Raw genomic sequence first — 24,703 nt, 5'->3', positions numbered from 1 at the left:
TTCTGGCGGGAATGTGGGTGATTGATTTGTCTGTACCGCTGTCAGTATGACCCCTTCCCGTGGCTTAACATCCTGGTTCCACCTCTTACCGAAATGGGTGATGGCAAGGCACGTGAACACGTCATTTGTGGGCGAAATATCTGTGCCGCAATAGATGCGCCCTGGAACAGGGTCCAGGCCACTAGTAGTTAATAATGAGGCCTCCCAAAACGCGCTTCTATTAAAGCTATGACAATATGCACTGGCCTCCCTTGTGACTGTTAGCTTGGAGCAACGAATACCGATTTCAAGCACAAAAGCCTGCAGCCAAATATTCACTCGCCAACCTAAATCTCGAGATGTCCTCCATCCAGACCGGAGGAAATCTCGAGTGGCACAATGCTGGGCCCCTAACCACAACATGGACTTCTCCCCAATCTTGTGCGACCGAGCCAGTCACCCGCAGCGGCCTCGGAGTTCCTCAAGTACCTTGGTTTCCGCGCTTGATTGTTGATGGGTACGACGGCTGGAACATTTCAGACGAGTGTCGTCCCAACGGCGGCAAGGTCAATGAAATATATGAGAACGTCGATCTCGCCGTGGAAGTGACCACCGCCCACTACTACTCTCCCGGCAACCAGTGCCCTGACAAATGGGTTACCGTTGGCATCGCTGCCATGAACAATGGCCCCCCCAGTGTGTCTGATATTTTCCAGCCGACTGCCTTCACCGAGGGAGCGCCTGGGGAAACGACGAACTTCCCAGCCGCCAACTTCCAAGCCAACATGCTGACTTCGATTCTGGAACCCACTCAGACAGCCGTGGCCTGCTGCCCAAGGTGAGCCATTTTCTATCTCCAAAAGCATATTATCTCCTTTCCAAACTAATTGGGACCGCATCCACAGCGGCTACTCAGTCAACCCGTACCAAGGCTGCTGGTCTAACTTCCCCCTTTCTGAGCTGGCTGGTAGAACAGCTTGCCAGTATAGATATAATGGCACTGGCCTGGGAGATGGCAACGAACTAAGGACCGAGACGTTTGACTTCGCGGGTGTGACCACAACCGCAACACTGGGGAAATTTCCCTTCACAACGGGGTGGCGCGACACCTCCGACGCCGTGACCTATGTCATCCCATTTGACTCGTCCGGTCTCCCCGAGGAAACTGCCAGCGGATTGGCTGCCTTTGGCAAGGAGCCTTGTGGGAGTCAGGCGTTGCCGTTGTACAGGCTATCTATCTTGTTAACAGTGGCGATGGATCCGATCAAGGGAACGGCAATGGCAACAACAACGAGGAAGCGACTACAAACAATCCAGGTAGTACTGTTGGCGGCGAAGAGAGTGCTGCTCGTCCGCTGATGCCCAACCGATGGGCCGCCATCGGCACCATCCTAGGCGCGTGGGGTATTAGTGTGATCGCGGGCGTAGCTCTTTCGTGATCTTGCTCGTTGTCTCGCGGCACACATCATTCAACGGTGAGAGACGGTTTGAGAGCGTGTAATCATCGATTACTGGCTTTCGTGTCTGCTGTCGGGCGCAACTCTTAAGTGTGCTCATGATTGACTGCAAGTTATGGCGAGAGTCAAAGTGATTAGAGGCGTTGGTCAACTGGCTAAGCGGCGTGGCTGAATATTTGGTGGGACCAAGGCTTCTGATCAGACAGGGAACCTATCATTCTAATGACGAGCCGACATTGAGAACGCGGCAGCGTGATCTAAGTTCGTCTCAAGAGCCGTTGCATCCATGGTTGGGTCAACGGGACGAAAGAGTCAGTTCCTTGACTATGGATTTGACTAAAGCCAGGCCCATGGTGACTGATGATTATGGCGAAGGATTCACTAATATAAGGAAATCAACAACGATTTCGTTTAGGGGCTTCATACTTTTACTTGCATTGACTCACTGGCCAATTCATCTAGTAGGCGACATATCAAGTCCATAGCCTACAAATACAGCAGAGGATCTCCCGACTATAGAGGCCGGCCTGATGGGCCGACATTGAGATATTGGCATATCAAGAACTGGAATCAAATTTGATCATATTATGTTTACAAATCTAGCTATGTGCTCAGAGCGCCTGGACTTGGGGGCACCGTTCCAGAGTCCCACGAGACCGGCCTCTTGCCCAGAACAAACTCCAGTAAGCCTCCCCTCTGATCTCCGCCAAGGAGATCCTCATGGCTTACCCAACTCTTATCCCATTCTTTTCCATTCACCTTGAGGCTTTGTATATAGGGACCATCGTCGATACCCTTGGCCGTGACCCGTAGTGTCCCATTTACCCCAACCTTCATGCTGTAAGATGTAAATCGTGGTGCAAGAATCAAATACACAGGTTGTGTTACGACAGGGTAAAGCCCGAGCATGTTCCAGACGAGCCAGCTACTCATGCTCCCAGCGTCATCGTTGCCAGGAATCCCGCTCGATCCAGCATGGTAAAATTCATCAACGATGGCCCGACTTCTCATGACGCTCTTCCACTGTTTCCTTTGGATGTAGTTGTATAGAAACGGTGTCATGAAGCTAGGTTCATTGCCTGGGTTGTATATCATGGACCCAATTCCGTTATTGCCTTGATCTTGTGCTCCGAGGTCAGGAACGAAACTTGTATCCAGCCGGTCTTCGAATACTTCGGGGCCACCCATGAGGGAGATGAGTGTGCTCATGTCGTGAGGTGCGCCAAAGCTATACTCCCACGGAGTACCTTCATAAGAAATGGCTTGCCAATTACATTCGCCGCATGCTAGTGGATCATACGGTTCGAGGACTGTACCGTTAGGCTGCAGCGGTGCGAGAAAGCCAGTGTGATTATGCGCTTCTGCCTCCGAGTTCCAAATCCTTTGCCAGCCACTAGAACTATTAGCTCACTTTTTCTGCCCGCAAGTTTCTGAATATCCTACTCACGCGGAACGTTTCAAGTATGTTTTGGCCTCCTCCGGGGCCTCGCCTAGCGCCACTTGCGAGACCGCGAAGTCATTGAGCGAATACTCGACTGTCTTACTCACGCTTCTCCCGTAGTTGACTGATACGTATCCATATTTTTTCCAGTCATCCAGAGCGCCTCGTCCTTCTTTTGTGCTCCCCGTGGGATCGTTGAAGTCAAAGTTGTTGTAAGGCTGTAATTCGGCGTTGGTGCGCATGGCAGCGTATCCATCCGTCCAGTTGATAAGCTGGTGGGCGTCCAGGTTTTTGACGTACGCATCGGCGAGAATGTTGTCTGAGTTGGAGCCGCCCTGAACGCGGCCATTGTGATTGTGGCTGCGACCCTCGGGCATGAATCTTTCGTGACGCCAGATGTCGATCATGGACCTGACTGAGTTGCGTGAGCATAATGATTGGTTTCGGCGACGGGGGGCACTTACTCATGTCGATTTGCCGTCTCGGAAGGATTAGAGAGATCAAGGCATGGGTACATCGGAAGGTATCCCATAGAGTGTAATAGTCATCATAGTATGGCTCGTCCGAAACCCAGTTGGGATTCTCCCCTGTGCGATCTGACGGCATGAGATGTGCATGATAAAGCCCAGTGTAAAACATTTCCAATAGCGTCTGGTTTTGAGTGTTTGCGTCAATCTTGGACAGCACTTCGTTGTTCCAATGATCTCTGGCCTCAGCGACCGTGACATGAAGGTCCCAATGAGGAATCTCGTCATTCAGAAACTGGCAGGCCTTGTCTGATGAGATCCAGGAGATGCCCACTTTGGATGTGACTGTGGAACTGTTCGTTGAAAAGGTGAAGAGAGCACCGACCCGGTCCGCATACTGGTAGCCATCGGTTCCGCCCCAGATGGCGTTGCCATTGTTGGCAAATGAAGGTTGGACGTCAGTCGCATTGGGCCAGTACGGGTCGGTGTACATCCCAGAGAAGAGCTCAACATTGGTTGGGGCTGTATCAAAATGTCCGCAGAAGTACACTTTGAAGTCTCCACCGAGGGCCCAACCTTCTCTGTACACACCGTAACCGGTGTACCAGCTTCCGTCGTCACTAAGTTCAATTCTTCCGTTGCTGTACCATTGGGATTCTTTGCCACGAGTTGGTAGGTAGTGGCTGAGATCGACGATAATGTGCTGGTTACCACTGCTTGGGAACGAGTATTTCATGATGCCGCTGTGCATGCTGGCACTCATCTCTGCCACAACACCGTTTTGAAGACTGGTCTTGTAATACCCCACTGTCGCTGTATCGTGCTCCGTCCTTGGCTGCATGTATGTTAAGTTGTCCAGCAAATTCACCCCCTCAAGACTGGTGAGCGGCATCTGTGGTATCAAGCCGTACGTTGGCGCACCACCTGTGCCACTAACATGCAGCATGGAAATGCCCGTAACGTTGCCCTCAGGGGTGTAGCCAGCGTTGGCTTGGTAATTTGTATCCCATCGAGTTGTGTCGATTCCGACCTTGACGGCGCCGAACGGCAGAGTCGCTCCGGGAAAGACATTGCCGCCTTGATACGCGGAGCCAGGTATTGGGCCTTCAGTGCCGAGGAAAGGATTGACGTGTGAAGTATAATCCCTTTCCCGTGCAGCTTCACACGGTGATATGGCTCCAGCCAAGCTGACAGAGATGGCGAACCGAATCCTCATAGTTGCATCTAGGTTGAGCGGTGTTGGATGCAGAAACGCTGCTAAGGGGACATAGGAGATTATTCCGGGGTATGCTTTATACATGTAGATATCCTCACTTTTTCTGGTCCGATACATGGTCACGTCACTTTGATTAGGTTTCAATTAGCCAATGAAAACTCGGCATACTCATCAACCCCGCGATCTCAAGTGCCGACTAACCCCACCACTGACGTGTATCTCGACCCCATAAGTTGCAGATCTTAGACGGATTACATGATTTTTCACGGATATTTCTCCGCAAGCCCTCACCTTTAAGAAAGACAACTTGGCTGCATGACTCTGCAAGGCCGATAGCGGAGACAGGCAATTTGCTCAAGAGTTCAAGGCAACCGAATCGACCGGGTCACAAGCCACATGTGACCAAAAATTGGTATCCGTAGGTGATTTGGGGCCAACGCTCATCCCCGTGCCTGCACAGTATTCTCCTCACTCATCCTGGATCTTCGTTCCTCAGCAGGCAAGTTCAGCTAAAATCATCGTGGTCCTTCACAGCCATTCAACCGGCGAAGCCAAGAGAGATCAGCTCATGTGCCTCAATGCTCTGCTCCATGGCATCCGACTGACGTGACCACCACCCGTCATTTACGGCTTTGAAGCCTAACCGAGCAATTGCTTCAAGTTAGATCTCTAATCTATGATATCCATGTTCCGCCGTCTGATCGTTGGCGCAAACATGTCGGCGGCACTTGTCAGAAGCCGTTAAGCTTCTTCATGCATCTTCCCATTCCGGAATTATTGCGAATTTCAGTGGTCTCGTCGTAGAAATGAACGCCAAATGTCTGACTGACGCACTACAGAGTCACTTTGTGTCATGTTTTAGACCCGCTAACTTTGTATAGGCCTGGGGCCCATACCTCATTGAATACAGCGAGGTTGAATGAATGAAGCTGATTCAACGGCTATACTTTTACCTCAAAGAAAAGGTGCCGTAACGCACTTACGTTTGTTTGAAGCTTGTCGAGAAGCCCCTTTGGGGCCGACCGTAACACTTTGGGGACCCTGGGGGTATTCAAATCCATGATGGTCCCGCGTGTTTGAATACTTCAACAAGCCATTGGGTGCTCCTCAAAAGCCCTTCCATGATGTGGTACAGTTGACGTGCTGGCGGAGGCTCTCGTCTTCTTTAAGCAATATTATCCGATCGTTGAATTCAATACTGTCGTTGGCGTAACCAGTAGAGCTTGACTGGTTCCGAGGCTTTAAAGTAGGGCCCAAGAAGATGCCACCTAGGCAGTTAGCCAGTTGTAGCGCCGAGCATAAAAAGCGTCGTCGTCTGAGCACGGATAGCATCATACGCACATGCCGACTGTGTCTCAAGGCCTTCATCGTCCGGTACTTCTAGTGCCGACTGATAGCAATCATGGAGTCCTTGGTTTCGGCTTTCATCAGCAGAGCTATAGGCATCGGTACACGAACCCACGTGGCTAAAGTCACAGTCATGTACAAGCATCGAAGATGACCTGGCAGAAACCAAAGGATCGATCTAGAACGACAGTGGTTCGAGTTCACGGAAACAAGCCATAGGTTATTTTCAACGAACATAAATCACTCTTCATGTTCGTTTCCGGAACGACAGCTATGTGACTAACGAAGACTTTGACTGCTGTTGATCTTGGAAGAGGGGCGAGTGAAAGGTTGACAATCCGTCCAATCAACGTAATAGTTGAGCTCTCGCGTGACCCGAGTCCAGCGCATCGTGAGCGATAGAGTCACCATCACTTACCCGCCCGACCCCTGGAAACCCGGATATACCGGCGGTATAACGGTATTTGAACGACCGCCCTCAATATTTCCATTCATGGCCACGACATAGAACTCATAATTCCACGTGCCAGGGAACAAAAAGGCAACGGTATGCGAGTTATCCGTGGCAGTGGAGTACCCATCTGTCCGGAAGGCCTCGTTCGTCTTGTGATTACGGAACCACACACGATAGCTGGCAAAGTTTGTAGTGTAAGGCCAGCTGAGGAGAACCGTAGTTGGGTCAGTGTTGCTGACGCGAAGGCCTTGAATCGTCGCGGGCTGGCCTGCGCCGACGCGCACCGACATGCCAATAGTGGGCCATCCGGGGCCGGAGGATGCCCATGTGACAATGGCAATGGCATTTCTGTGACCGACTATTAAGCCATCGCTGACGGTTACGCTGGTTCCTTGGACACCGCGGCCGTTGGGGAATGTCGTCCCTGTCGCATCGTTATCAAAGGTGATAACCTCGTAGGAGATAGCTCCAGGCACAGCGCCCCATCGCAAAGAAATAGAGTTTCCTCGAGGTTCAACCCAGACATTGTTGGGTCCCTTGGGATTCGTTGGCCTTGCAACAGCAGTAGCAGTGCCTGACCATTCAGACGTCCGGCCAGTTCCCATATTCGTCCGTACCGAGTATTCCCATTCTTGCCCTTCAAGGACCCAGCTGTTGTCCCAGCGGTTCACGGGCCAGGCGATGCCGGATGGCCAGTATGACCACTGGCTAATGCCCTTCTGACGCGAGCGGACCTCATATGCATTTGCACCCCACACTTTGTCCCAGGTGATTTTTAGACCCCAAGGAGCCTGTGATACTCGAACATTGTTAGGAACCGTGGGGACCTTGGATGCCGGGAAGCTGCCTGGAACGGATAGTGCTGATTTACCCGCACCCATCTCAACGAGAGTCTTGCTGGAGGCGTGAGCGATCTGGTATTCTCCCTTTGGCCCCGGATGCAGTCCATCACATGCTGAAGAATGCGATCCCGGGCTGGAGCACATCATCCTCTCCTATCAAGCTCGTTGACGTCAACTCTGTCTATAGCTGTTCCCCACGTGGCGACTGCTCAGCTGCCTATCGTTGTAGATATTCGTGTTGGTTACAAGATCGTTACGGCCTTCGATGAACGTTCGATGGATGACGTTAGCAATCAAGATGCGGACGTTAGACTTTGCGGCACGCGCTTCATCAACGATGGCCTTCACACTGGCCAAGGTGTCATCAGGCCCACCCACCCACCAGCCAAGATCGTTGAATCCAAGCATGACAAGCAACCAATCTGGCGAATGGGTTGAGACCTGACTGCGAATCTCGTTCTTAACCTGAGCAGCTTGGCGGCCCCACAAAGCCCAATGATTGCTTTTAAAGGAGACACCGTTGGCGTATGCTCCACCTGTTCGGCGCTCGTCTGGCGGTACTGGCTGCGACTTTCGTTAGCGAACTGCCACCAAGATACCAAGGTGATGAACATACCCCAGTCCCGATCAGACGAGGAGGTTTCGGGTCGCTCGGCTCGGCATTGGTATGTGTTCCGGTCCAAGGACCAACAAAGTTCGGAGTAATACTCTCCGACGTGAACCACTCCGCGAGGCGGAACCTCCAGGTATAGTCGCCCTCAAACCCTTGCGTAATCGAGTCTCCTACAATCATGGCATTGATGACGCCAAATGCAGGCCCAGGCGTGCCAGGATTAGTTGGGTTGCACCCGTTACCTTCTGGCGGCTGACCCGGGGAGCCGTTGTCGTCTCTCGCAGGATCGAAAGGATGAGGGAAATGCTGCATTTTACAGACTGCGAGGTCTCCACCGTCAGGAGGGAATTTGTCGTCACACCAAGCAGTCAGGGAGTTCTTCAGATTGTTCGTGAAACTGCCACCAAGAGCAAAGCTCGCACTGCCGAAATGATGGGTTTCCAGGGCCGACCGAAGCTCTGTTGTCGGAAATCCAAACCAACCAACCAGATCGCCAAGTTGCCAGTCATGGCGCTCATTTTCCTGGTATTTATCATCTTCCGCATTAGCAAAGCGAAAGGCACGAGTTTGAAACCAATCCTTGTGGTAAACAATCTAGGTCAAGGATGGTAAGCAACGTATACGTTAGGTTGTCAGGCCATAATTGGTACCTTGGGGTGTTCGTCTTTCCAGAGCACCTTATCCTCTGGGTGACATAGCCATTCACCATGCTGAGACACACACGCGTACTTTTTATTTTTCGTTCGGTCATCAGTTACCCATACGATGATGTGCTCCCAGTCGTGTTTGTGTGCACCAATATCAGCGTGGTCCTTTTCGAAGTAGTAATCGTACATGTAGGCACACCAGCCGCTGTTGCATCGCTGACGAGAACTAAGCGAATCGTTAGAGTGGTTGCACATGACCATGGCTTTGAGTGGCTTACTAGACATTGGTGTTGTCAAGGTCGGCGAGGTCACGGTAGTCTTTCGTAGTACCATCGGGTTCAAGTCCCTCTGCAATCTTTCCATCACAGCCAATGGCGGGTACGTTGTAGCAGGAATCGGTATCAAAATCTAAGTAGGTCAGAGAATTGTGAAACTAGCGATCTCAACTGTACTTACCTAAGGCCGGCTGGTAACGTAGGTCGTTTTCTGTGGCCCTTTTCGGCAGCTTTTGTGGAGGTGCAGCACGTCTCTGGATAACAGAACAGTTCGATGGATGGACAAGGGCGAGATACAAGACCAGGAGCAATACGATCCTGTGCAAAGCCGGCTGCCAAAGGCTTGGGGAGAAACTAGCGTGAGCCATGGTTGTATGTCTACCTCACAACAAGAAGTGCGCATTATCTGGTGCCTCACCAGAACCGAGTCGCCATCTTATGTAGTAATTTTGCTTCCACACAGCTCTCACGATGCATGGCCCGCTGCGGTGCTTGATGAGGGGCTGGGCAGTATTTCGGACGAAATGTTCTCCAATCTTTCACGGCAGATTGGTTGTGGTCAACAACAGCGTCCTAAATGGGCATCTGTGGCCGGTTCTTGAAGCATGGCGGTCGGGGGGGGGGAGTCGAGGCGTCTTAGAAGGAACGTAATCCTTGGCGTCGACGCAGGCTCAGATTGGTCTCGGCTCCTGAAGAAAGAGCTAGCTCTGGGTGAAGTAATATCGCCAGGTCTATACAGGCGTTATCGGGAGCATGCTGCCTGGTGAAGGATTTGCATGTGGTCGAGCCGGCTGGCTTTGATCATCAGGGGGTGGGATGCAGCTTGACATGCCCCTGCCAGATGCTTGGGTGAGTCGGCGCCACGACGCGGGTTGGGAGATTGAAGATCCTCGAACAACGCGGGGTCAGCGCCCGTGCTGGAGCAAGGGGGAATTCCCCGTACTTCAACTGGTGACTCCAGTCTGCAAAGTAGCAGTTTGAACCGGCCGGCCTCACATTTCCAATCCTGTAGGCCATTCAGCACCGCAAAATTCCTCGCCCCCAACAATGATTATTGTGGGGAACGCCCAGCAGTGACCCTGCACAGCGCTCGAGGTTTGAATGAGATCAATCAACGATGACGGGGAACCATGATCACGAACTACCTAACTCACTCACAGAAGTGAGGAAACCTCCATCACGCAATCCACACGATTATCCATGTCTCAATGGCGAAGATTTACTTCGCAGCCCCAACAAATTTGCCTGGTTTTGAAGGGCCATCCTTAAAAACCTTAATGAGGCAGTGAACCTGCGGCAGCTCATTTCACTGGCTTTCAAAGCTTACAGCAAAAGCTTCGTAACACGTTTACGCCTATACTTTACCATAGGCGACAGTTCCAGCTCCAACGATGTCGTGGTAGGTGGTGGCATCTTATCCAAGAACCAATATCACATCATAGCCGAGAGCAAAAAGGGGGGGGGGGGGGGGGGGGTTGCAACGCCCAATTCATTCTTCGTGGATTAATGCTGCATTCGAGAATCCGAAATTCTGTTAGGATATACGCTATGATATATGCTGTCGCTCTATCAAGCGATGGAAGGAGATTCGCAAAGACCTGCCTGATCTGCCTCTCTCATGGCGCGGGTCCCTCCAATGACATATACGCCCCGAAGACCTTGCGCGATGCCTGCGTAGGGTTATGGCATTTCCCGAGTCAATTACAGTGGCATAAACAAGATAGAACCAAATCTCGAGGATGCTACTGTACCAGCATGGGGTCTCCTCACGAGGGAAGAAGGCGCAGTCGAGGCTGACGCAGCCGCCGCCCGGCTGATCGATCAGGCCAAGGCCTTGAGGGCAAAAGTGTTCGAGACCACGGTCTTGGGTTTCGTCAAACAGAGTGGTCGCGTTACTGGGTTTCGGTCATTGGTTGGAGGAAAGATTCGTGCCGAGCACGTGTTACTCGCCGCTGGTCCGGTAGTGTACCCTTCCTCGCCGCAGAGAACAGCAAGCTTCCTCTCAGTGGTCGAGCGGGTTTACTTATCAACACTCGTCCCATGACCCGAAAGTTGCTGCAAACTCTCTGCAATGGCGACAAGCTCCACATGCGTCAGACGAATGATGGTAGCATCCGGGCTGGGGACTACTTCTCAGGTGGCAATGTGGGTGAGGCTCCTCGAAAAACGGCAGGGGAGTTGTTCGCCAGGCTCAATGTTAGCCAAAAATGGAAATGATATTGATTTCGGCAACTTCACCTTTGGCGTCCGGCCTGATACTGAGGATGGATATCATCTCCTTGGTCCAACTGATCTTGATGGTGTCACTATTGCCGTGATGTACTCCTGTATCAAGAATACTGCTCTTATCGGACAGTTCCTTAGGCGGCAGGTACTACACAATAACAGCGATCTGATACTCTCCAGTTTTCTACCTGACCGCCTTTGCTTAGATGGTAACATAACTTGAATTCTAGGCATGGAAGTTGTCATCCAGGTGGGGGTGCTGGCATAAAGAGCGCTGGAGGGTGTGCCCCATAACTGCGCAGGTCTGTATTTGAATGTTGTCAGGATGCCTTTACTAGAGTTTTATGTAGCCGCCCTGCTGACCATATACCCAGGACCATTCATAATCTACATATACAACCCAACTCCCTTCCTCCTCAGTGAGGGCATTCAGGATCACCCTACAAGTATGCACTTGAGAAAGGGAGAGCTTTCCTGGCATCATTGCCTAGTACAACATCGGTGAAGTCCAGTTAGGCCCAGGCGTTTTGGAGATCTACTTCTGGTCCTGACCGAGTGTCCACGTCTAAGCTAACTCAAAAGGAATCAGGCTTCTTTCATAGGCCAATGTTGCTGGCGGGTAAGTCGATGTGGACATAATTTGGAACCTTGAATCCAGATGACCTACGAAGCAGTGGGAGATGACTTGATGCGGAACGAAGATATGATAAATGATGCAGTTGTACATCTCTTACAAACGCCGACTAAGTGAGTCTTCATTGTGTGTAATTATTGGACGATCAGTACGATTGTAGATCACCCTACAATCGGGCCAAGGACAGTAAACGGAAGCGGTCGTCTTATGAATACTTTACGGAGGCAGAGCTTGTATTTTCTCCGTGTACGGATTAAGACAGCACTTGATAGGTATCAAATGGTAAGACAATGTCTGCTCGTGCAGTTAATCAATCAATACGCGACGTTGCCCCGCCACATAGTGTGATCCGCAATCTGGTAGAATGGCATGCTTGTGAAATAATGATGGCTGACTCGTCACCAGTGTCGCACCTTTGCCATCCTACAATTTGCCGGCTGAATGTGCTGCGGCCCGGCCCTATCGACGGCATTGCCGGATTGCCGGGCACATTGCAAACGGAGGCTTCGGCTCCTTGGCCCGTTTCATCAACCGTAGCGTTCGGGTTCTTAAAGGCAGCAATGACAGCCAGTATTACATGACTTCCATGAGCACGACGACTTCTACCTCCATAATGAAGTTTCTCGCCACCGCAAGCGCCGCTTTCTCGCTGGTCTCGCAGTGCTATTCTGCAATTCTTTGGGACGGCCGTTTCAATGACCTGACGTCATCCACCGATCTCAATAAATGGAGCTGGGCGACGCAGGTCGGCCCTTACCAGTACTACATTCACGGGAGCGGGCCTGTGACTGAGTATGTAAACTTGTCGCCAAGTTACAAGAACCCAGCCGACTCTGGGTCCAAACAGGGTGTCAAGATCTCGCTCACCGACACGGCGTACTGGAATGGCCAGAATATGCGGCGCACCGAATTGATCCCGCAAACGAGCGCAGCCATCAACAAAGGAAAAGTGTTTTACCACTTCAGCATTAAACGCAGTGACGTCAATCCGCCAGCGACGACTCGGGAACATCAAATAGCCTTCTTTGAAAGCCACTTCACCGAACTCAAAGCAGGCTGGCTCAGCGGCGCCGCTGGAACATCCGACCCGCTTTTGAGATGGTGCGTTGGTGGACAGACACACTGGAGCGTCAACTGGGATGCCGATGTTTGGCACAACGTCGCCTATGAAATTGATTTCAGTGCTGGGACTGTCGGCTTCTGGCACTCAACTGGCGCCAGCCCTTTAACCAGAGTCAATGCGCCCATTGCGGCTTCAACATCGAGCAACGGTGCCGATTGGCATCTCGGTGTTCTTGAGCTTCCGCGCAGTGGTTATCCGGACGCGCCTGAAGATATTTACTTTTCAGGTGTCTACATCGAAGACGGAACAATCACGACATCTGTCGCTGGCCCCGGATCCTCTAGTGAGTAGTCAGGGTGGATGTTTTCTGCGAGCTTCCCTAACACGGTGTTAAGGCCCTGAGCCCCCCGTCAGCCCTGTTAGCTCGGTACGATCGTCAACCTCTTCGGTTGCATCGACAAGGTCGACAGCGCCTGTAACTGCTCCGACTACTCTCCGAACTTCGTCAACAACATCCAGACCAGCTCCCACACCCGTCACGACAGCTGCGCCTCCGCCGCCAGTAGCTGGGGCAGGTCAGTGGCAACAATGCGGTGGAAACGGCCACACCGGCCCGACAGCTTGTGTTGTCCCTTATACATGCTCAACAATTAACCCGTGGTATGCTCAATGTCTCTGAGTGGAACCTGGCTATTCCAAGAATTAAGATTCAAATCAATTGTACGCTTGTCTGTTTTCTCGTGATTTTCAACCACTCGTTATCCTAATGTACACATGTAAGCCTTGAGCAACAGAACAGAATCAAACCAAGACCCTTCGGTTTCGACACTCATCCGTCATGAATTTTGTATTCAGCATCATTATAGTCCCCAGCGGCATGCGGTACCTAGATAGTGCAGACTGAGTACCATATCGTCTTCAATGAATTTTGTGACATTCAGCAAAGCTAGAGCAACCAATGATGAATTTTCTTTCCACTCTCTACATCAAGCTATCTTAGGTCAGGCGTTAATGCAATCCACCATGTTTGTACATCTTATGCCTTATAAGTTGTTGCGCGTAGAGGATCTCGAGCTTGCTAAAGAACAGCGAAAGTGGCAAATACCCATCGGTCGGTCATCAGATGGCATGTGGCCTCGATAGCATCACTGTTGAGCTTCAACGTCGATGATTGGCCTCCCACGCCCATCTGGTAGATATTATACATTTCAACTAGTGATCGATTTAGAGCGAGGCACGGGTTTTCACAGGCTTTCGACTTCTTGCGCCATCTTTCATTGCCATTGGTTAGGCTGACTGGGTGTATCCTCGACGTGCAGGGTTTGTTGGTGCCTTTGGTTTCCGCAGGCACCTCTTAGAACTAGATAAGATCGACAGAATCAAACCCCTCAGTTCTTCGGCCTTACCCCTCCACACTCTTTCGTCCCTGGATATTTCTTGCCTAGGCAGAGGCGGGGGCGGGGCTCATGGCTTGGCCTTTGGCGGGGTTGGGGCCTCAAGAAACGATGAGACTATCATAAGACCGTAGGAAGGGAAAGCTGCTCCTTGTAGCAAAGGCGTCACACCTTATGCTCATGGACCGCAGTTACCTGAAACCACTTTAGTCGGATGTCGCTCTCATGAACAAGGTCAGGCCGCATACCCCGCTAAAGATGTGACGACTACGTATATGATGCGCTGAGCAGGAGGCGAGGTCCCCTGCGCGTCCGGATTCTGTGGCAGGGAAACAAGTACAGGTCCCTGTTGCAAAAACGATTCTAACCAATGAAGTTCTCGGCATACCTTAAATGCACAGTCAACTTGGGCTCGCGGCGCCTCGGCTTTGTGGAGCACCCAAGCCATGGGCCGGTAAGCGGGCGGGCGTCCGGTCGGTGATGATTGGGCCCACAAGATGCAATAGATTCGCGGAGTGCCCAAGGCAGCGACCTCCGCACCCTCGACCAGTTCGTATGCCAATCAACCCCCCTTCTGAGCCGCATCGTACTCGTTAGCTTTGCATAGCGTATGCAGCTGCTGAGGGGCGAGGCACTTCGTATGTAGTTGGCCAGTAGCTCATGCAACGATGTAGGTATATCGCGCAACGGGCTCAACTCCAGCGAGAAAGTGACGTGAGCTTTCAGCGACCATCACGGAGGGTGGCCATAGGAGCGGCACGACTGAGGCGGATAGCAGGATGTTTTCCTCCCAAAGCGACATGAGAGGATTGGCACCGTTGCACTACGCGCCGCCATGACGTGTGATGTGACATCAAAGAGGGCACCGACGTACTCAGATCCGCCTAGAAACACTACAGAGGGTGTGATGTCCTGACCTAGGCTGAAGCTCAAGAGTCCGCTCAAATTTGTACAAATAGGCATCCCCATCTGCCCGATGATCTTCCTACCAGCTTCGAGAGCACCTTTCATACAAACAACACCATTAGGAAACGTTTGTGTCTAGCTTCCTTCATCAACACACAGGAGCTCAACTCGTTTGATTGTGAAGGAGTCTCAATTTGTTAGCCTACTCCAAAAACGCGATATGTGCGATTGATCTTGGACCTACTTTACTGACGTCTGAAGATTTCCTATCGTCAAAAATCATTTGAGTCATTCTCCCGCCATGTCGCAGATTGGTCGCAGCTATGGTGCCTCGAGTGTTGATGAGATGAAGGCCATCTACGACGACTGGGCCACATCATACGATAAGGAGCTTGCCGAGGCCGAGCAGGATTACGTGGCACCCGCCGTTGCGACCTCACATGTGTTGAAGAGCTTGAATGTTAAGCGACTGGGTGATCACATTGAGATTCTTGACGCTGGCTGCGGCACAGGTCTTGTTGGCGTGGAGCTTGCCAAGGTGGGCGCCAAGCACATCGATGGTGTCGACCTGAGCCCCGGTATGCTCAAGGTAGCTCAGAAGCTCAGAGTATATCGTGCACTGGAGGCAGTTGACCTGTCACAGCCTCTAGTGCGAGCCAATGCATCGTACGACGTGGTTGTGTGCGTAGGAACAATGACAGAGGGTCACGTCGGCCCTGCTGCAATTGCTGAATTTGTGAGGGTACTTAAGAAGGGTGGTTATCTTGTTGCTACCATTCTCTTCTCAATTTGGGAGAACGGCGGTTATGAGAAGCGTGTCAAGGAACTAGTCACCGCCGGCAAGGTAGCCTTTGTAAGCGCCAACCTCGAGGACTACCGAAGGGGCGCGGGCGTGCAGGCTCGTATGCTTGTTCTCCAGGCTCTATAGTCCATACACAAAGGACCATTCAGCGCTGTCGACAATTACATTACGTTTTGCTATTTACGACTCTCTTCTCTTTATCTATATACAACCCTTACTCTCAAGAAGTGTACACGCAGCTGTCGGGGTTCTTGACCTCAGTAGCACGGGCCGAGATACTGAGGCAACCCTCGTTACCGCCTGGCTGATTGACACCAGCCGACACCCAGAGACTCCATGCCCCGTCGATGCTGTTAGGGCAGGCGATGAAACCAGCGCCGTTGAGAGTGAGGTCGCCAACCTCATCAAGAACCCAGCCAGTACGTTCGCCGTTTCGGGGGGGAGGCTGGGCGCCCGTGGTGTAGCCAAGGTTGCCCTGACCTGTGTTGTGGTCAGTACGTCTATGCGGTGTGGAGAGGGGCACAACATCACATACCCATGCCTGAGCGATCGGCATACAACTGCTGAGGCGTAGCCGAAGTACTGTAGAGGTAGAGACCGCCGTCATCATTCAGGTAAAATGTGGCGCTGCCACTGCTGTTGCCGCACGAGCCGTCGCAAGTGGCGTTCTGGCTGGGAAGATTGAGGAAAAGGCTGCCCTGCGCAGCGCTGACATCTGCGAAATGAACGGGGCTGGCGGACCGGAGGGCGAGCAAATTGAACTTGGCGCCGGCAGGGAGGGGCCCGGATGAAGCTGGGAGTGCCGCAGCCGAGGCGGCAGCAGCGAAGGAGGCGGCACCAAGGATTTGGAAGTGCATGGTGGCAAGGTGTTATCTTTGGTGAACTTGGGCCGGATTTAATTGAATTCCAAAGTATTTAGTATAAGATAGATAGAGTAGCCAGCTATATAGATTTGTTGCAATTCCCTCCTTATATACTCAAGAGACGTGCACGCTGAAATGGCCGAATGTGTTGTCTTGTGGGCTCTACGATGATCTTCTCGTAATGCCGGCATTGGCGAGCCGAGTCCGATCGACGGTAGACTAATGGGGCCGAGAGGCACAATACGAGAAACTTCGGACCCTGTCTGGAAGGAATCGTCCCTCGTATTGCCCTTCTACGTCACGCAGTCAGGAACTAGTCATGTCAGGGGCCTAGAGCCCCAGATTTCCCTGCGTCAGGCGGCTTGGGTATTATGGGGTAGGCGCGTTAAAAATGCTGGAAAGCTGTGATGAATGATTTCATGGACTGGACATCGACTGTGGCTCCAATAATGGCCCATCACCTGTGGGCGTAGGGCCGACAATTGCAGCTGACTCCTGGCCTGAGATCAGCGTGACATGCAGACAAAGATATACGAGGCGCTAAGTGTCACGGAGCAAAATGTTCGGGGCACTGGCGGTCCCGAATGCTGATTGAAGCCAATCCCCGTTATTCAAATTGGACAGCCGGGGTAGGAAATCGTGATTGACATCGACGATAAAAATGACACAGGTCTTTGAACTGATTTCTAGTACAGATCGTCGACTACCATGCCATGTACGTAGTCATAGCCTGGGAGAACTGGCTAGATCGTGCAATCCCGGCAGAGCTCTGACCCTCACGCTCGACCACTCACATTACAGGCAATCAATCTACTGGAAATTCAAGGATCCCGTCCTGTGCCTTATCGACAGTAACAAATTACTGTCTTTGGATGTTGGCGTCGTTGCGCGACTTATATCCGGCGACATCAGCCTGACTCCGAACTGGCGGTGCCAAACAAATTCAGTTCCCACCTAATGGACTAACGAGGAGATTTTCAAAGCGAACAAGCCTAACTTCTTTGGCGTCAACTCAAACCAAGGATGGGGCTACCTGCAGTGGCAAAAGTCCTCGGGTCGCCATGCTGCTCTTCAACGCCTAGACGGGATCTTGCCAATATCACTGATGCTTACATCACTAGAACTGAGAACACTGGGTGAGGGAATAACATGATGTCGATTGGAGAGGGGCTTGAGAAGTACCCGGGAGAACACTAAACTTTAACCTGGGTAAGAATCCTGGGAGCCCATCTTGTCTGTAACCGTCCCGGACCACGGCTTTCTTGGCTATGCCTAGCTTCCGGAAAGGCGCTTGTTAGGTGAATGACCAAGAGCACAATCACCCACCAAAGTGGTCTCAAATCTTCGTTGAATCAAGTTCCATATCCCAGTGCAAGTTGAGCGATAAGAGAATTGCACGTTGCCGAAAGAGACTTGTCAACTGAAGGATCGGCCGCGTGATTCCAAAGTTTTGACCGAAACTTAGTGTCTGTCAGGTTGAGGGGGGCCTTCAGCAGCAGTATGCTCTACTTCTCCCAAGGCAATGTCGTTACCTTGTTTCTTGGTGTCATTGTCCCAAGACGGGGTGGGCTTCCATTGAGAAGACTTGCGGGCGTCGCGAACCTCCTCGTAAAGCTGGTCCACTTCTTCCAGACTGAGTCCCTTTGTCTCGTAGATCATGAGCCAGACAAAAATGATGCAGATAAAGCAGGCGCCGAACCATACGAAGAAGATCTTAGATTGCAGATTGGCGTAACCTTCTCCGTAGTTGACGAGGTATGGGGTAGAATAAGCAATGGCCCAGTTCAGCAGCCAGTTGGTGGCTGTGGTGATGCTAAGTGACTTGGCGCGCGTCTTGAGGGGAAAGATCTCGCCTGTGACTACCCAGGCCAAGGGTCCCCAAGTCGATGCAAAGAAAAAGATGTAAATGCAGACGAAGGACACAGCAGCCCTCTGCCCTCCCAGGCTTTTCACAAAGATTTCGCCGTTTTCGTGCTGGCCCGACGAAACTGTGCCCGAAACAGCAACAATAAGCTGAGAGATGCACATGCCGATAGCGCCCCAAAGTAGAAGCGGTCTTCGCCCCCATTTATCAACCGCATACATGCCGGGGATGGTGGATGCAACATTGATGGCGGACGTGATCATGGAGACGGTGAACCCACTCGACACTCCAGAGTTCTCAAAGTATTTGGTGCCGTAGTAGAAGATAAAGTTTATGCCTGCGCTGAGTTAGCGTTGTGCGTGATAGCAACCCGATAGCGGCTCAAAAGCTTCGGTATCTGGGGGAGATGAACATACCAGTCAGTTGCTGCAAGGCTTGCAAGGCCATGCCGGTGAGCTGCCTTTTGAGGATAGGGGGCTTGAAGCAGTCAAGATATGAGCCTTGGCCCATGCGCATCTCAAACTCGTGGTTCGCGTGGACTTCGGCCAGTTCTGCCACAATGGCTTGATGATCCGTAGGCAGGCGTCGCAGACGACTTAGCGACTTCGCGGCTTGCTCGGCATTGTCTTTCTTAATCAAGAATCGTGGTGTTTCGGGAAGAATGAGCAAGCCAGAGAAAAGGATAAGAGACCATGCCAATTGAATGCCAATAGGGATACGGTACGATCCAGAGTCATCACGGCGCGCCGTGGCATTATTGACAACAGCCGCAAGCAGGAGGCCAATGGTGATGGCCCATTGATAAGCTCCGACGATAAATCCACGAATCCATTTGGGGGCTGTCTCGGACTGGTAAAGAGGAACTGTGGCATCTGATGTTACTAACCCTTATTGACTACCGTCGCTCAGGAAAACAGCGATTAAGCAGCCGACTTACTCATGGCAGATATGAGACCAACACCAAGACCAGCGAAGAAGCGGCCGGCCAAGAACAGCGGAATAGACGTGGCAATAGTGTGAAGCACAACGCCTAGGTTGAAAACCCAAGTTGAGATCATCAATCCCATGCGACGGCCGATATAATCCGAGAGGAGGGGAGAAAACAGGGCGCCGAAGAACGTGCCAGCAGAAAGAATGGACACAATGGCAGATTCCTGGGATGTCGTGATGTTCGGGTTGCCTTCCGCGTCCACATGCCCGGTGCTGAAAAGCTGTTGCCAGTATGGCATCGCCAAAATACCACTGATAGTACCTGTGTCATAACTTTCGCAAGCTCAAAGTCAGCATAGTGTGTCTTCGATGAGGGTAGACGCCGGCCTCGAGAAATCAACTCACCCGAACAACACACCACCAAACGCAACGAACAGGCCGACACCAATCGCAGGCCATGCTTTACCGGCTTCATTCTCTGGTCTGGAAAGAGAAAGATTTTTGAGGAGGCTCATTGTAAACGCAATTCAACAAGTTGAAATAAATCGTTGACAAGCAGTGGGCTTTCAGGAAAAGGAGCCAGATGTTCTCATAGAGGTTATTATCAACAATCAAAGTCCGTTGATCCGTGTAGACCTCAATGCTCATCATCTGCCAGAGTGCAGAGCTGGTCCCTTTTTATGCTTCGGATGATTTTACTTCCAGGCGCGGACGTATTCGAGAAGCTCATTGTCGCAAGCCCTTCGGCATCGCCGAAAGTCACATGGCTGTGTCTTCAGTCTTGCAATGTCCTCCATGATACCGTAAAACCATAACCAGCTGATTGTTGATGGAGTGTTCTTGTGGCTCAGAGAGGATCAAGCTGGTTCGTACCCCCTGCTCGCCGATGTGAGGCTTCGTCGATCCACTCTCTGGGGGATTGACCACGAATAGCAGGTGGTAATGTTGACGCTGGAGGCTTAAAAGGAGCTTTTCTCGCTGAATTAACGGAGAGTGCAATGACATCCACCCGAGAGGCCTGGTACTACCATGGCCATCGCGGATGAACCATCGGCCATGAGCTGAATGCGTGATAATCGTCCTGCACCCTCAACCTACCCACGGATGCCTCGGTAGCTGTAGTGACGCCTTTTACTACTTGACAGCGTCCAATGAGGAAGCAAAGATCCAAGCGAAGGTGGATCTGGAGGTTATGTGACCTCTTATCTGCCCGGACTGACAACGTCAAGCAAGCAGCTCTAGCTGTCGCACCAAGGCATGCTAAGTCGAACTATAGAAGCCATGCATGCGGACGCCCGTTTGTTTCCTTCAAGTTGTGCACTGACCAGCCTTGCAGTTGAATCGTCCAACGATTGATTGTAGATCATCCCCCGCCCCCGGCCCCATGAAAGATGGCACCATTCGAATGCGGGGATTGGGGACGGGGGGTTTTCCATCGGCTTACTGGCTGACACGAAAGAGCCAAGACTCCGAGCGGTCCTTCTAGCGCCTTTCTAGAGCCCTTCTAGCGGTATTGTCGCATGCTTCGCGAACAAAATATCCCGCAAATGTGCCAGGGGCTACCTCATGCTTCCTCCATGGCTAACTCCAACCGAACATCTGATAGGCGCCATCGATAACTGGTGGAGTCAAGCGGACTGTGTGAGAGCATTCAGATATCTCATGTCGATCATGATGAAGAGGGGATGGAGGCTACAGGTAGGCATGGAGAAGCGGCGTCCCCGAAATCTAGCCACAAGTAGCAACTCACTTAGAAGATCGCTGGCAGCGGAGAACGACTGTGTCTTCGCGAAGACAGAACGGTAGGCTTGGTAGGTTTCGTGCAGGGGAGCAAAAGAACCAGTGGCCTAGATTGTTGCCAGACTGCGAAAGACGATGTACTGTACAATACTCAATTCCGCTTGTGTAGCGGCGGACAAGGGCTGGAGCGAGAGCGTTGTGCCCTTTGGCTCATCACTGTTCGAACAAGTTCGATCACATCTTGAACGAGACAGAGATCTCTAAAGAATATAAATAGGCCCTCGTTTCTTCAGAATTTATCTAGTTCTCAGGATACCTCGCACTCACCCACATCCCTTTTTTCCATCATAGACAAAGAGGGTACTCTTTTCACTCAGCTCACAAGATGAACGACTCAACCAATTTTTTGAAGCTTTGTTTGATCATGAGCACTGCCTCAAGGGTGCTTGCTGGTCCTGTTAAACCAGAGCGTCATGTCCAAACTTGCAATGGACTCGTCAACCCTGGCTTCGAGACTGGCAGCCTCGAAGGCTGGCAGGTAGTTGACGGTAACGCGTTTGGCAACATCTCAGTCACAGATTCGGTGACATATTGGGACGGACCGTTTCATCAAGACCAGAAGTACTTCATCTTGGGCACCGCCCAGGCTGGAGAAACTGCCATTGGTAACTTGAAGTCGAGCTCTTTCCGCGCCACGTCCAACTTAAGCTTCCTGATTGGCGGGGGGTATGACCCGGATCATCTGTACGTCGGTTTAGTCAGGGACCAAGACAACAAGCTTCTCCTGCGCCAGACTGGCATCAACGACGAGGCCCTCATTCGGATCATCTGGGACACGAGCGAGTGGGCCGGCGAACAGGTACATATTATTGTCCACGACAGTAGCACGAAGGAGTCATGGGGCCACATCAACTTTGACGACCTACGAATTGGACGCCATGCTCTTGGCAACGGTCAAGGTCGGACCTTCCATGTTATCGGACAGTCAAATCAACCTCCGCGTGACAGTTCGCCAGCATGTTCCTTGTATGCCGAGGACCCAATCCGTCCACAGTATCATTACACCCCGTACCAGGGGTGGATCAACGATCCTGCCGGACTTTCCCAATGGAATGGACAACACCATCTCTTCAGCCAATTCTTTCCCGACTCTCCTTTCTGGGGGCCAATGCACTGGGCTCACGCAGAGAGTACCGATGCTGTACACTGGCGCACGCTGCCGGATGCGCTCTCGCCGAAGAAGACTCAGATACCCGGAGATGAGTCAGGACGGTTCACTGGAAGTGCGATGATTCACGAAAATGAACTGCATCTCGTCTTCACGGAGTACGTTGATGTACGGGCCCACCCGCATGCCGTGCAAGAGACCGTCGATGTCTCAAGTAGCAAAGACGGCATCAAGTTCAAGCCTTACGCTCACAATCCGGTCATCCCTGGCCCCCCAGACGGAGCTCCTGTTTTCTTCCGTGATCCCAAGGTGTTCTATGACCCGACGGACGACTCTTGGAAGATGGTCGTTGGTGCAACAAACAGCGTTGACGGGCAGGTGCAGCTGTACCGTTCCATCGATGGCCCGTTCTCCTGGTCTCATGTGGGCATAATGTACACTGGAAATGGCAGCACCGGGCCCCTTTGGGAATGTCCCAATTTCTTCCCTCTCGAAGATAAATGGGTTCTCTTTTATGGAGGAAACGGCCTTGGGTGGTACGAAACCGGCTCCTTTAACGGATCAGTATTCGTCAGTGAGAAGCGAGGTCTCCTCGATGCTGGCCCCGCAAGCTACGCAATGCAGTGGTACAAGGATCAGTCTGGGCGTGATCTCGCCATTACTTGGATGGGCAACTGGCCGACTCCAAAGTGGCCAAGTCGCGCCAACGGCTGGGCAGGCCAGCAGTCTATCACCAGAGAGCTATTCCTTCGCGATGACGGAGGTCTGGGTAGCCGCCCCATTCCAGAGTTGGAGAGCCTTGCTCACGGCAAGGTTCAACGATCGGGGCCTGTACTTGTGGACGATATAGCCCACATCATCGGAAGCTCGAACACGGCCAGAGTAAAGCTCAGCATTGACTTGGGAACCACAACAGCTTCTTCCTTCACGTTGGCTCTATTCCAGTCGAGTGAGGAATGTACCCTGCTCACTTATGACGCTAAAAGCCACATTCTGACCTTGGACACTACGGGCGCAGGCTACGGACAGCCTGGGCTGTGGGAAGCCTCAATTGCAGTGCCTGTGGAAAACAAATTGGCCATGGACATATTTCTTGACCGTTCAGTCCTGGAGATTTTCATCGGGGACGGTACCGTGTTTTCTGCCAATGTTTTTCCTCGCTACCAGGAGTCGACCGACATTAGCATTGTAGCTAACGATGGTGTTGTTGCTCTCGAGGCCGCCTCCGTGACGCCGCTCGGCTCGAGCTGGTGTTGAAAACCGTCGTTATCAACAGATTGGGACTATGCCTGGGATAATAGCTTAAGAACACATCTTCATTAGCTAAGGCATAAATCAACGTACATACAGTCTGCTCATACCCATACTACTCCTCACAATGCGGGATTTTCTTCAGTGACCTAACGTTCAGCAACGTTTGATCTAAGTTCACTAACCGAGCATCCTCCATGTGCCGTGCTAAGCTCCAGGGAAGTGAGGGGTAAGCCTGGGCAGGGATCGTCGCCTGGGGTATTGAGTCCGGGGTCACAAGGGGGGCCACAAGGGGGGCCACCATTTTGCATGGTGCATCGCCTGCAGGAAGCCACATGCTGTGTGAGTGGCCACCCAACCAAGTCAGACCGTTGTCCCAGCTGGTAAGCTTTTGGGCGTTTTGACTACAAAACCACCATCCCCGGCCAGGAATTTTTGAGATGATGAGAATCAAGTCCCGCCTTCTGGGAGCTTATAGAGAACTTCAATTGCTATACAGTCGTTCAACACATCTCAATGGCCGGCCTACCCACGCCCGAGCAGTTGAAGCCGACCGCTCACGACAAATTGACCCTTGAAGCATGGTCTCAGGGTTTCATGATTGGTGCCCTCATCATCATGCTTGGAATCACGCTTGCGAATATGCGAAAGGGGGTTCTCCTGCATAAGCTTATCTTTATAGAGGTAGTCGCCGTGTTCATCCCAGTGCGCTCTTTGGATTGTTCACTAAGACTTAAGCAGCTCATACTTGCCGTCCCTAACGGATTTTTTATCTTTTTCGAACCACCGGTCTATGGCTGGTTTCTTTCATCGACAGTCATTCTGTTGCTCGCGTCTTGGACTCTGCACAATGTTATCGCTTGGATGAAAAGCAAGCCTTTTCTGGGACGTCGAGGCAACCTAATTTACATCGGCAGCGTCATCCTAGTTCAGCCCTACTGGATCTTGGAAGTCTATGCGAACTTCGCCTTCTTCAATACCCCCAATAGTCGTCTCTTCGTTACCACTCGGCCTTTTGAAGCAGTCTTTCGGTAATGGCGTCACCCTTTCCCATCTTTTCTTCTTATCCGCGTTGGCGAGTGTAGTGAGCTGACATGATGGCGCCAGAGACCCATGGTGGATAT

The 24,703-nt window shown here is 51.8% G+C and overlaps 10 protein-coding genes across 10 annotated transcripts; 5 read left to right on the top strand and 5 right to left on the bottom strand.

The window, feature by feature from the left end:
- Positions 1 to 338: 338 nt before the first annotated feature.
- VDAG_02987 (uncharacterized protein) lies at positions 339 to 1,418 on the top strand (the record flags this gene model as incomplete). Its single annotated transcript, XM_009653640.1, has 2 exons — positions 339 to 817; positions 1,229 to 1,418. 2 exons carry the CDS (start codon positions 339 to 341, stop codon positions 1,416 to 1,418), a joined length of 669 nt encoding a protein of 222 aa, XP_009651935.1.
- Positions 1,419 to 2,000: 582 nt separating this feature from the next.
- On the bottom strand, positions 2,001 to 4,560 carry VDAG_02986 (glycosyl hydrolase; the record flags this gene model as incomplete). Its single annotated transcript, XM_009653639.1, has 3 exons — positions 2,001 to 2,817; positions 2,884 to 3,292; positions 3,342 to 4,560. 3 exons carry the CDS (start codon positions 4,558 to 4,560, stop codon positions 2,040 to 2,042), a joined length of 2,406 nt encoding a protein of 801 aa, XP_009651934.1. The 3' UTR covers positions 2,001 to 2,039.
- Positions 4,561 to 6,321: 1,761 nt separating this feature from the next.
- On the bottom strand, positions 6,322 to 8,128 carry VDAG_02985 (fibronectin type III domain-containing protein; the record flags this gene model as incomplete). Its single annotated transcript, XM_009653638.1, has 3 exons — positions 6,322 to 7,356; positions 7,450 to 7,767; positions 7,820 to 8,128. 3 exons carry the CDS (start codon positions 8,126 to 8,128, stop codon positions 6,322 to 6,324), a joined length of 1,662 nt encoding a protein of 553 aa, XP_009651933.1.
- A 320-nt stretch (positions 8,129 to 8,448) lies between these two features.
- VDAG_02984 (uncharacterized protein) lies at positions 8,449 to 9,106 on the bottom strand (the record flags this gene model as incomplete). The annotated part of the gene is made up of 3 exons (XM_009653637.1): positions 8,449 to 8,689; positions 8,742 to 8,871; positions 8,920 to 9,106. 3 exons carry the CDS (start codon positions 9,104 to 9,106, stop codon positions 8,449 to 8,451), a joined length of 558 nt encoding a protein of 185 aa, XP_009651932.1.
- A 1,672-nt stretch (positions 9,107 to 10,778) lies between these two features.
- VDAG_02983 (uncharacterized protein) lies at positions 10,779 to 10,955 on the top strand (the record flags this gene model as incomplete). The annotated part of the gene is made up of 1 exon (XM_009653636.1): positions 10,779 to 10,955. One exon carries the CDS (start codon positions 10,779 to 10,781, stop codon positions 10,953 to 10,955), a length of 177 nt encoding a protein of 58 aa, XP_009651931.1.
- A 1,256-nt stretch (positions 10,956 to 12,211) lies between these two features.
- On the top strand, positions 12,212 to 13,340 carry VDAG_02982 (uncharacterized protein; the record flags this gene model as incomplete). The annotated part of the gene is made up of 2 exons (XM_009653635.1): positions 12,212 to 13,004; positions 13,057 to 13,340. The coding sequence occupies 2 exons, from the start codon at positions 12,212 to 12,214 to the stop codon at positions 13,338 to 13,340; spliced, it is 1,077 nt and encodes a 358-aa protein (XP_009651930.1).
- Positions 13,341 to 15,262: 1,922 nt separating this feature from the next.
- On the top strand, positions 15,263 to 15,889 carry VDAG_02981 (Methyltransferase domain-containing protein; the record flags this gene model as incomplete). The annotated part of the gene is made up of 1 exon (XM_009653634.1): positions 15,263 to 15,889. One exon carries the CDS (start codon positions 15,263 to 15,265, stop codon positions 15,887 to 15,889), a length of 627 nt encoding a protein of 208 aa, XP_009651929.1.
- Positions 15,890 to 15,983: 94 nt separating this feature from the next.
- VDAG_02980 (cell wall protein PhiA) lies at positions 15,984 to 16,620 on the bottom strand (the record flags this gene model as incomplete). Its single annotated transcript, XM_009653633.1, has 2 exons — positions 15,984 to 16,243; positions 16,299 to 16,620. 2 exons carry the CDS (start codon positions 16,618 to 16,620, stop codon positions 15,984 to 15,986), a joined length of 582 nt encoding a protein of 193 aa, XP_009651928.1.
- Positions 16,621 to 18,087: 1,467 nt separating this feature from the next.
- Positions 18,088 to 19,935, bottom strand: VDAG_02979 (high-affinity glucose transporter RGT2; the record flags this gene model as incomplete). The annotated part of the gene is made up of 4 exons (XM_009653632.1): positions 18,088 to 18,827; positions 18,907 to 19,353; positions 19,428 to 19,742; positions 19,839 to 19,935. 4 exons carry the CDS (start codon positions 19,933 to 19,935, stop codon positions 18,088 to 18,090), a joined length of 1,599 nt encoding a protein of 532 aa, XP_009651927.1.
- A 1,649-nt stretch (positions 19,936 to 21,584) lies between these two features.
- Positions 21,585 to 23,585, top strand: VDAG_02978 (sucrose-6-phosphate hydrolase; the record flags this gene model as incomplete). The annotated part of the gene is made up of 1 exon (XM_009653631.1): positions 21,585 to 23,585. The coding sequence occupies one exon, from the start codon at positions 21,585 to 21,587 to the stop codon at positions 23,583 to 23,585; it is 2,001 nt and encodes a 666-aa protein (XP_009651926.1).
- Between the last annotated feature and the right edge of the window lie 1,118 nt (positions 23,586 to 24,703).

This window comes from Verticillium dahliae, genomic scaffold (assembly GCF_000150675.1).
Source record: "Verticillium dahliae VdLs.17 supercont1.4 genomic scaffold, whole genome shotgun sequence".
Taxonomy (NCBI): domain Eukaryota; kingdom Fungi; phylum Ascomycota; class Sordariomycetes; order Glomerellales; family Plectosphaerellaceae; genus Verticillium; species Verticillium dahliae.
The sequence above is the reverse complement of the archived record's forward strand: the minus strand, read 5'-3'. Positions and strand labels throughout refer to the sequence as shown.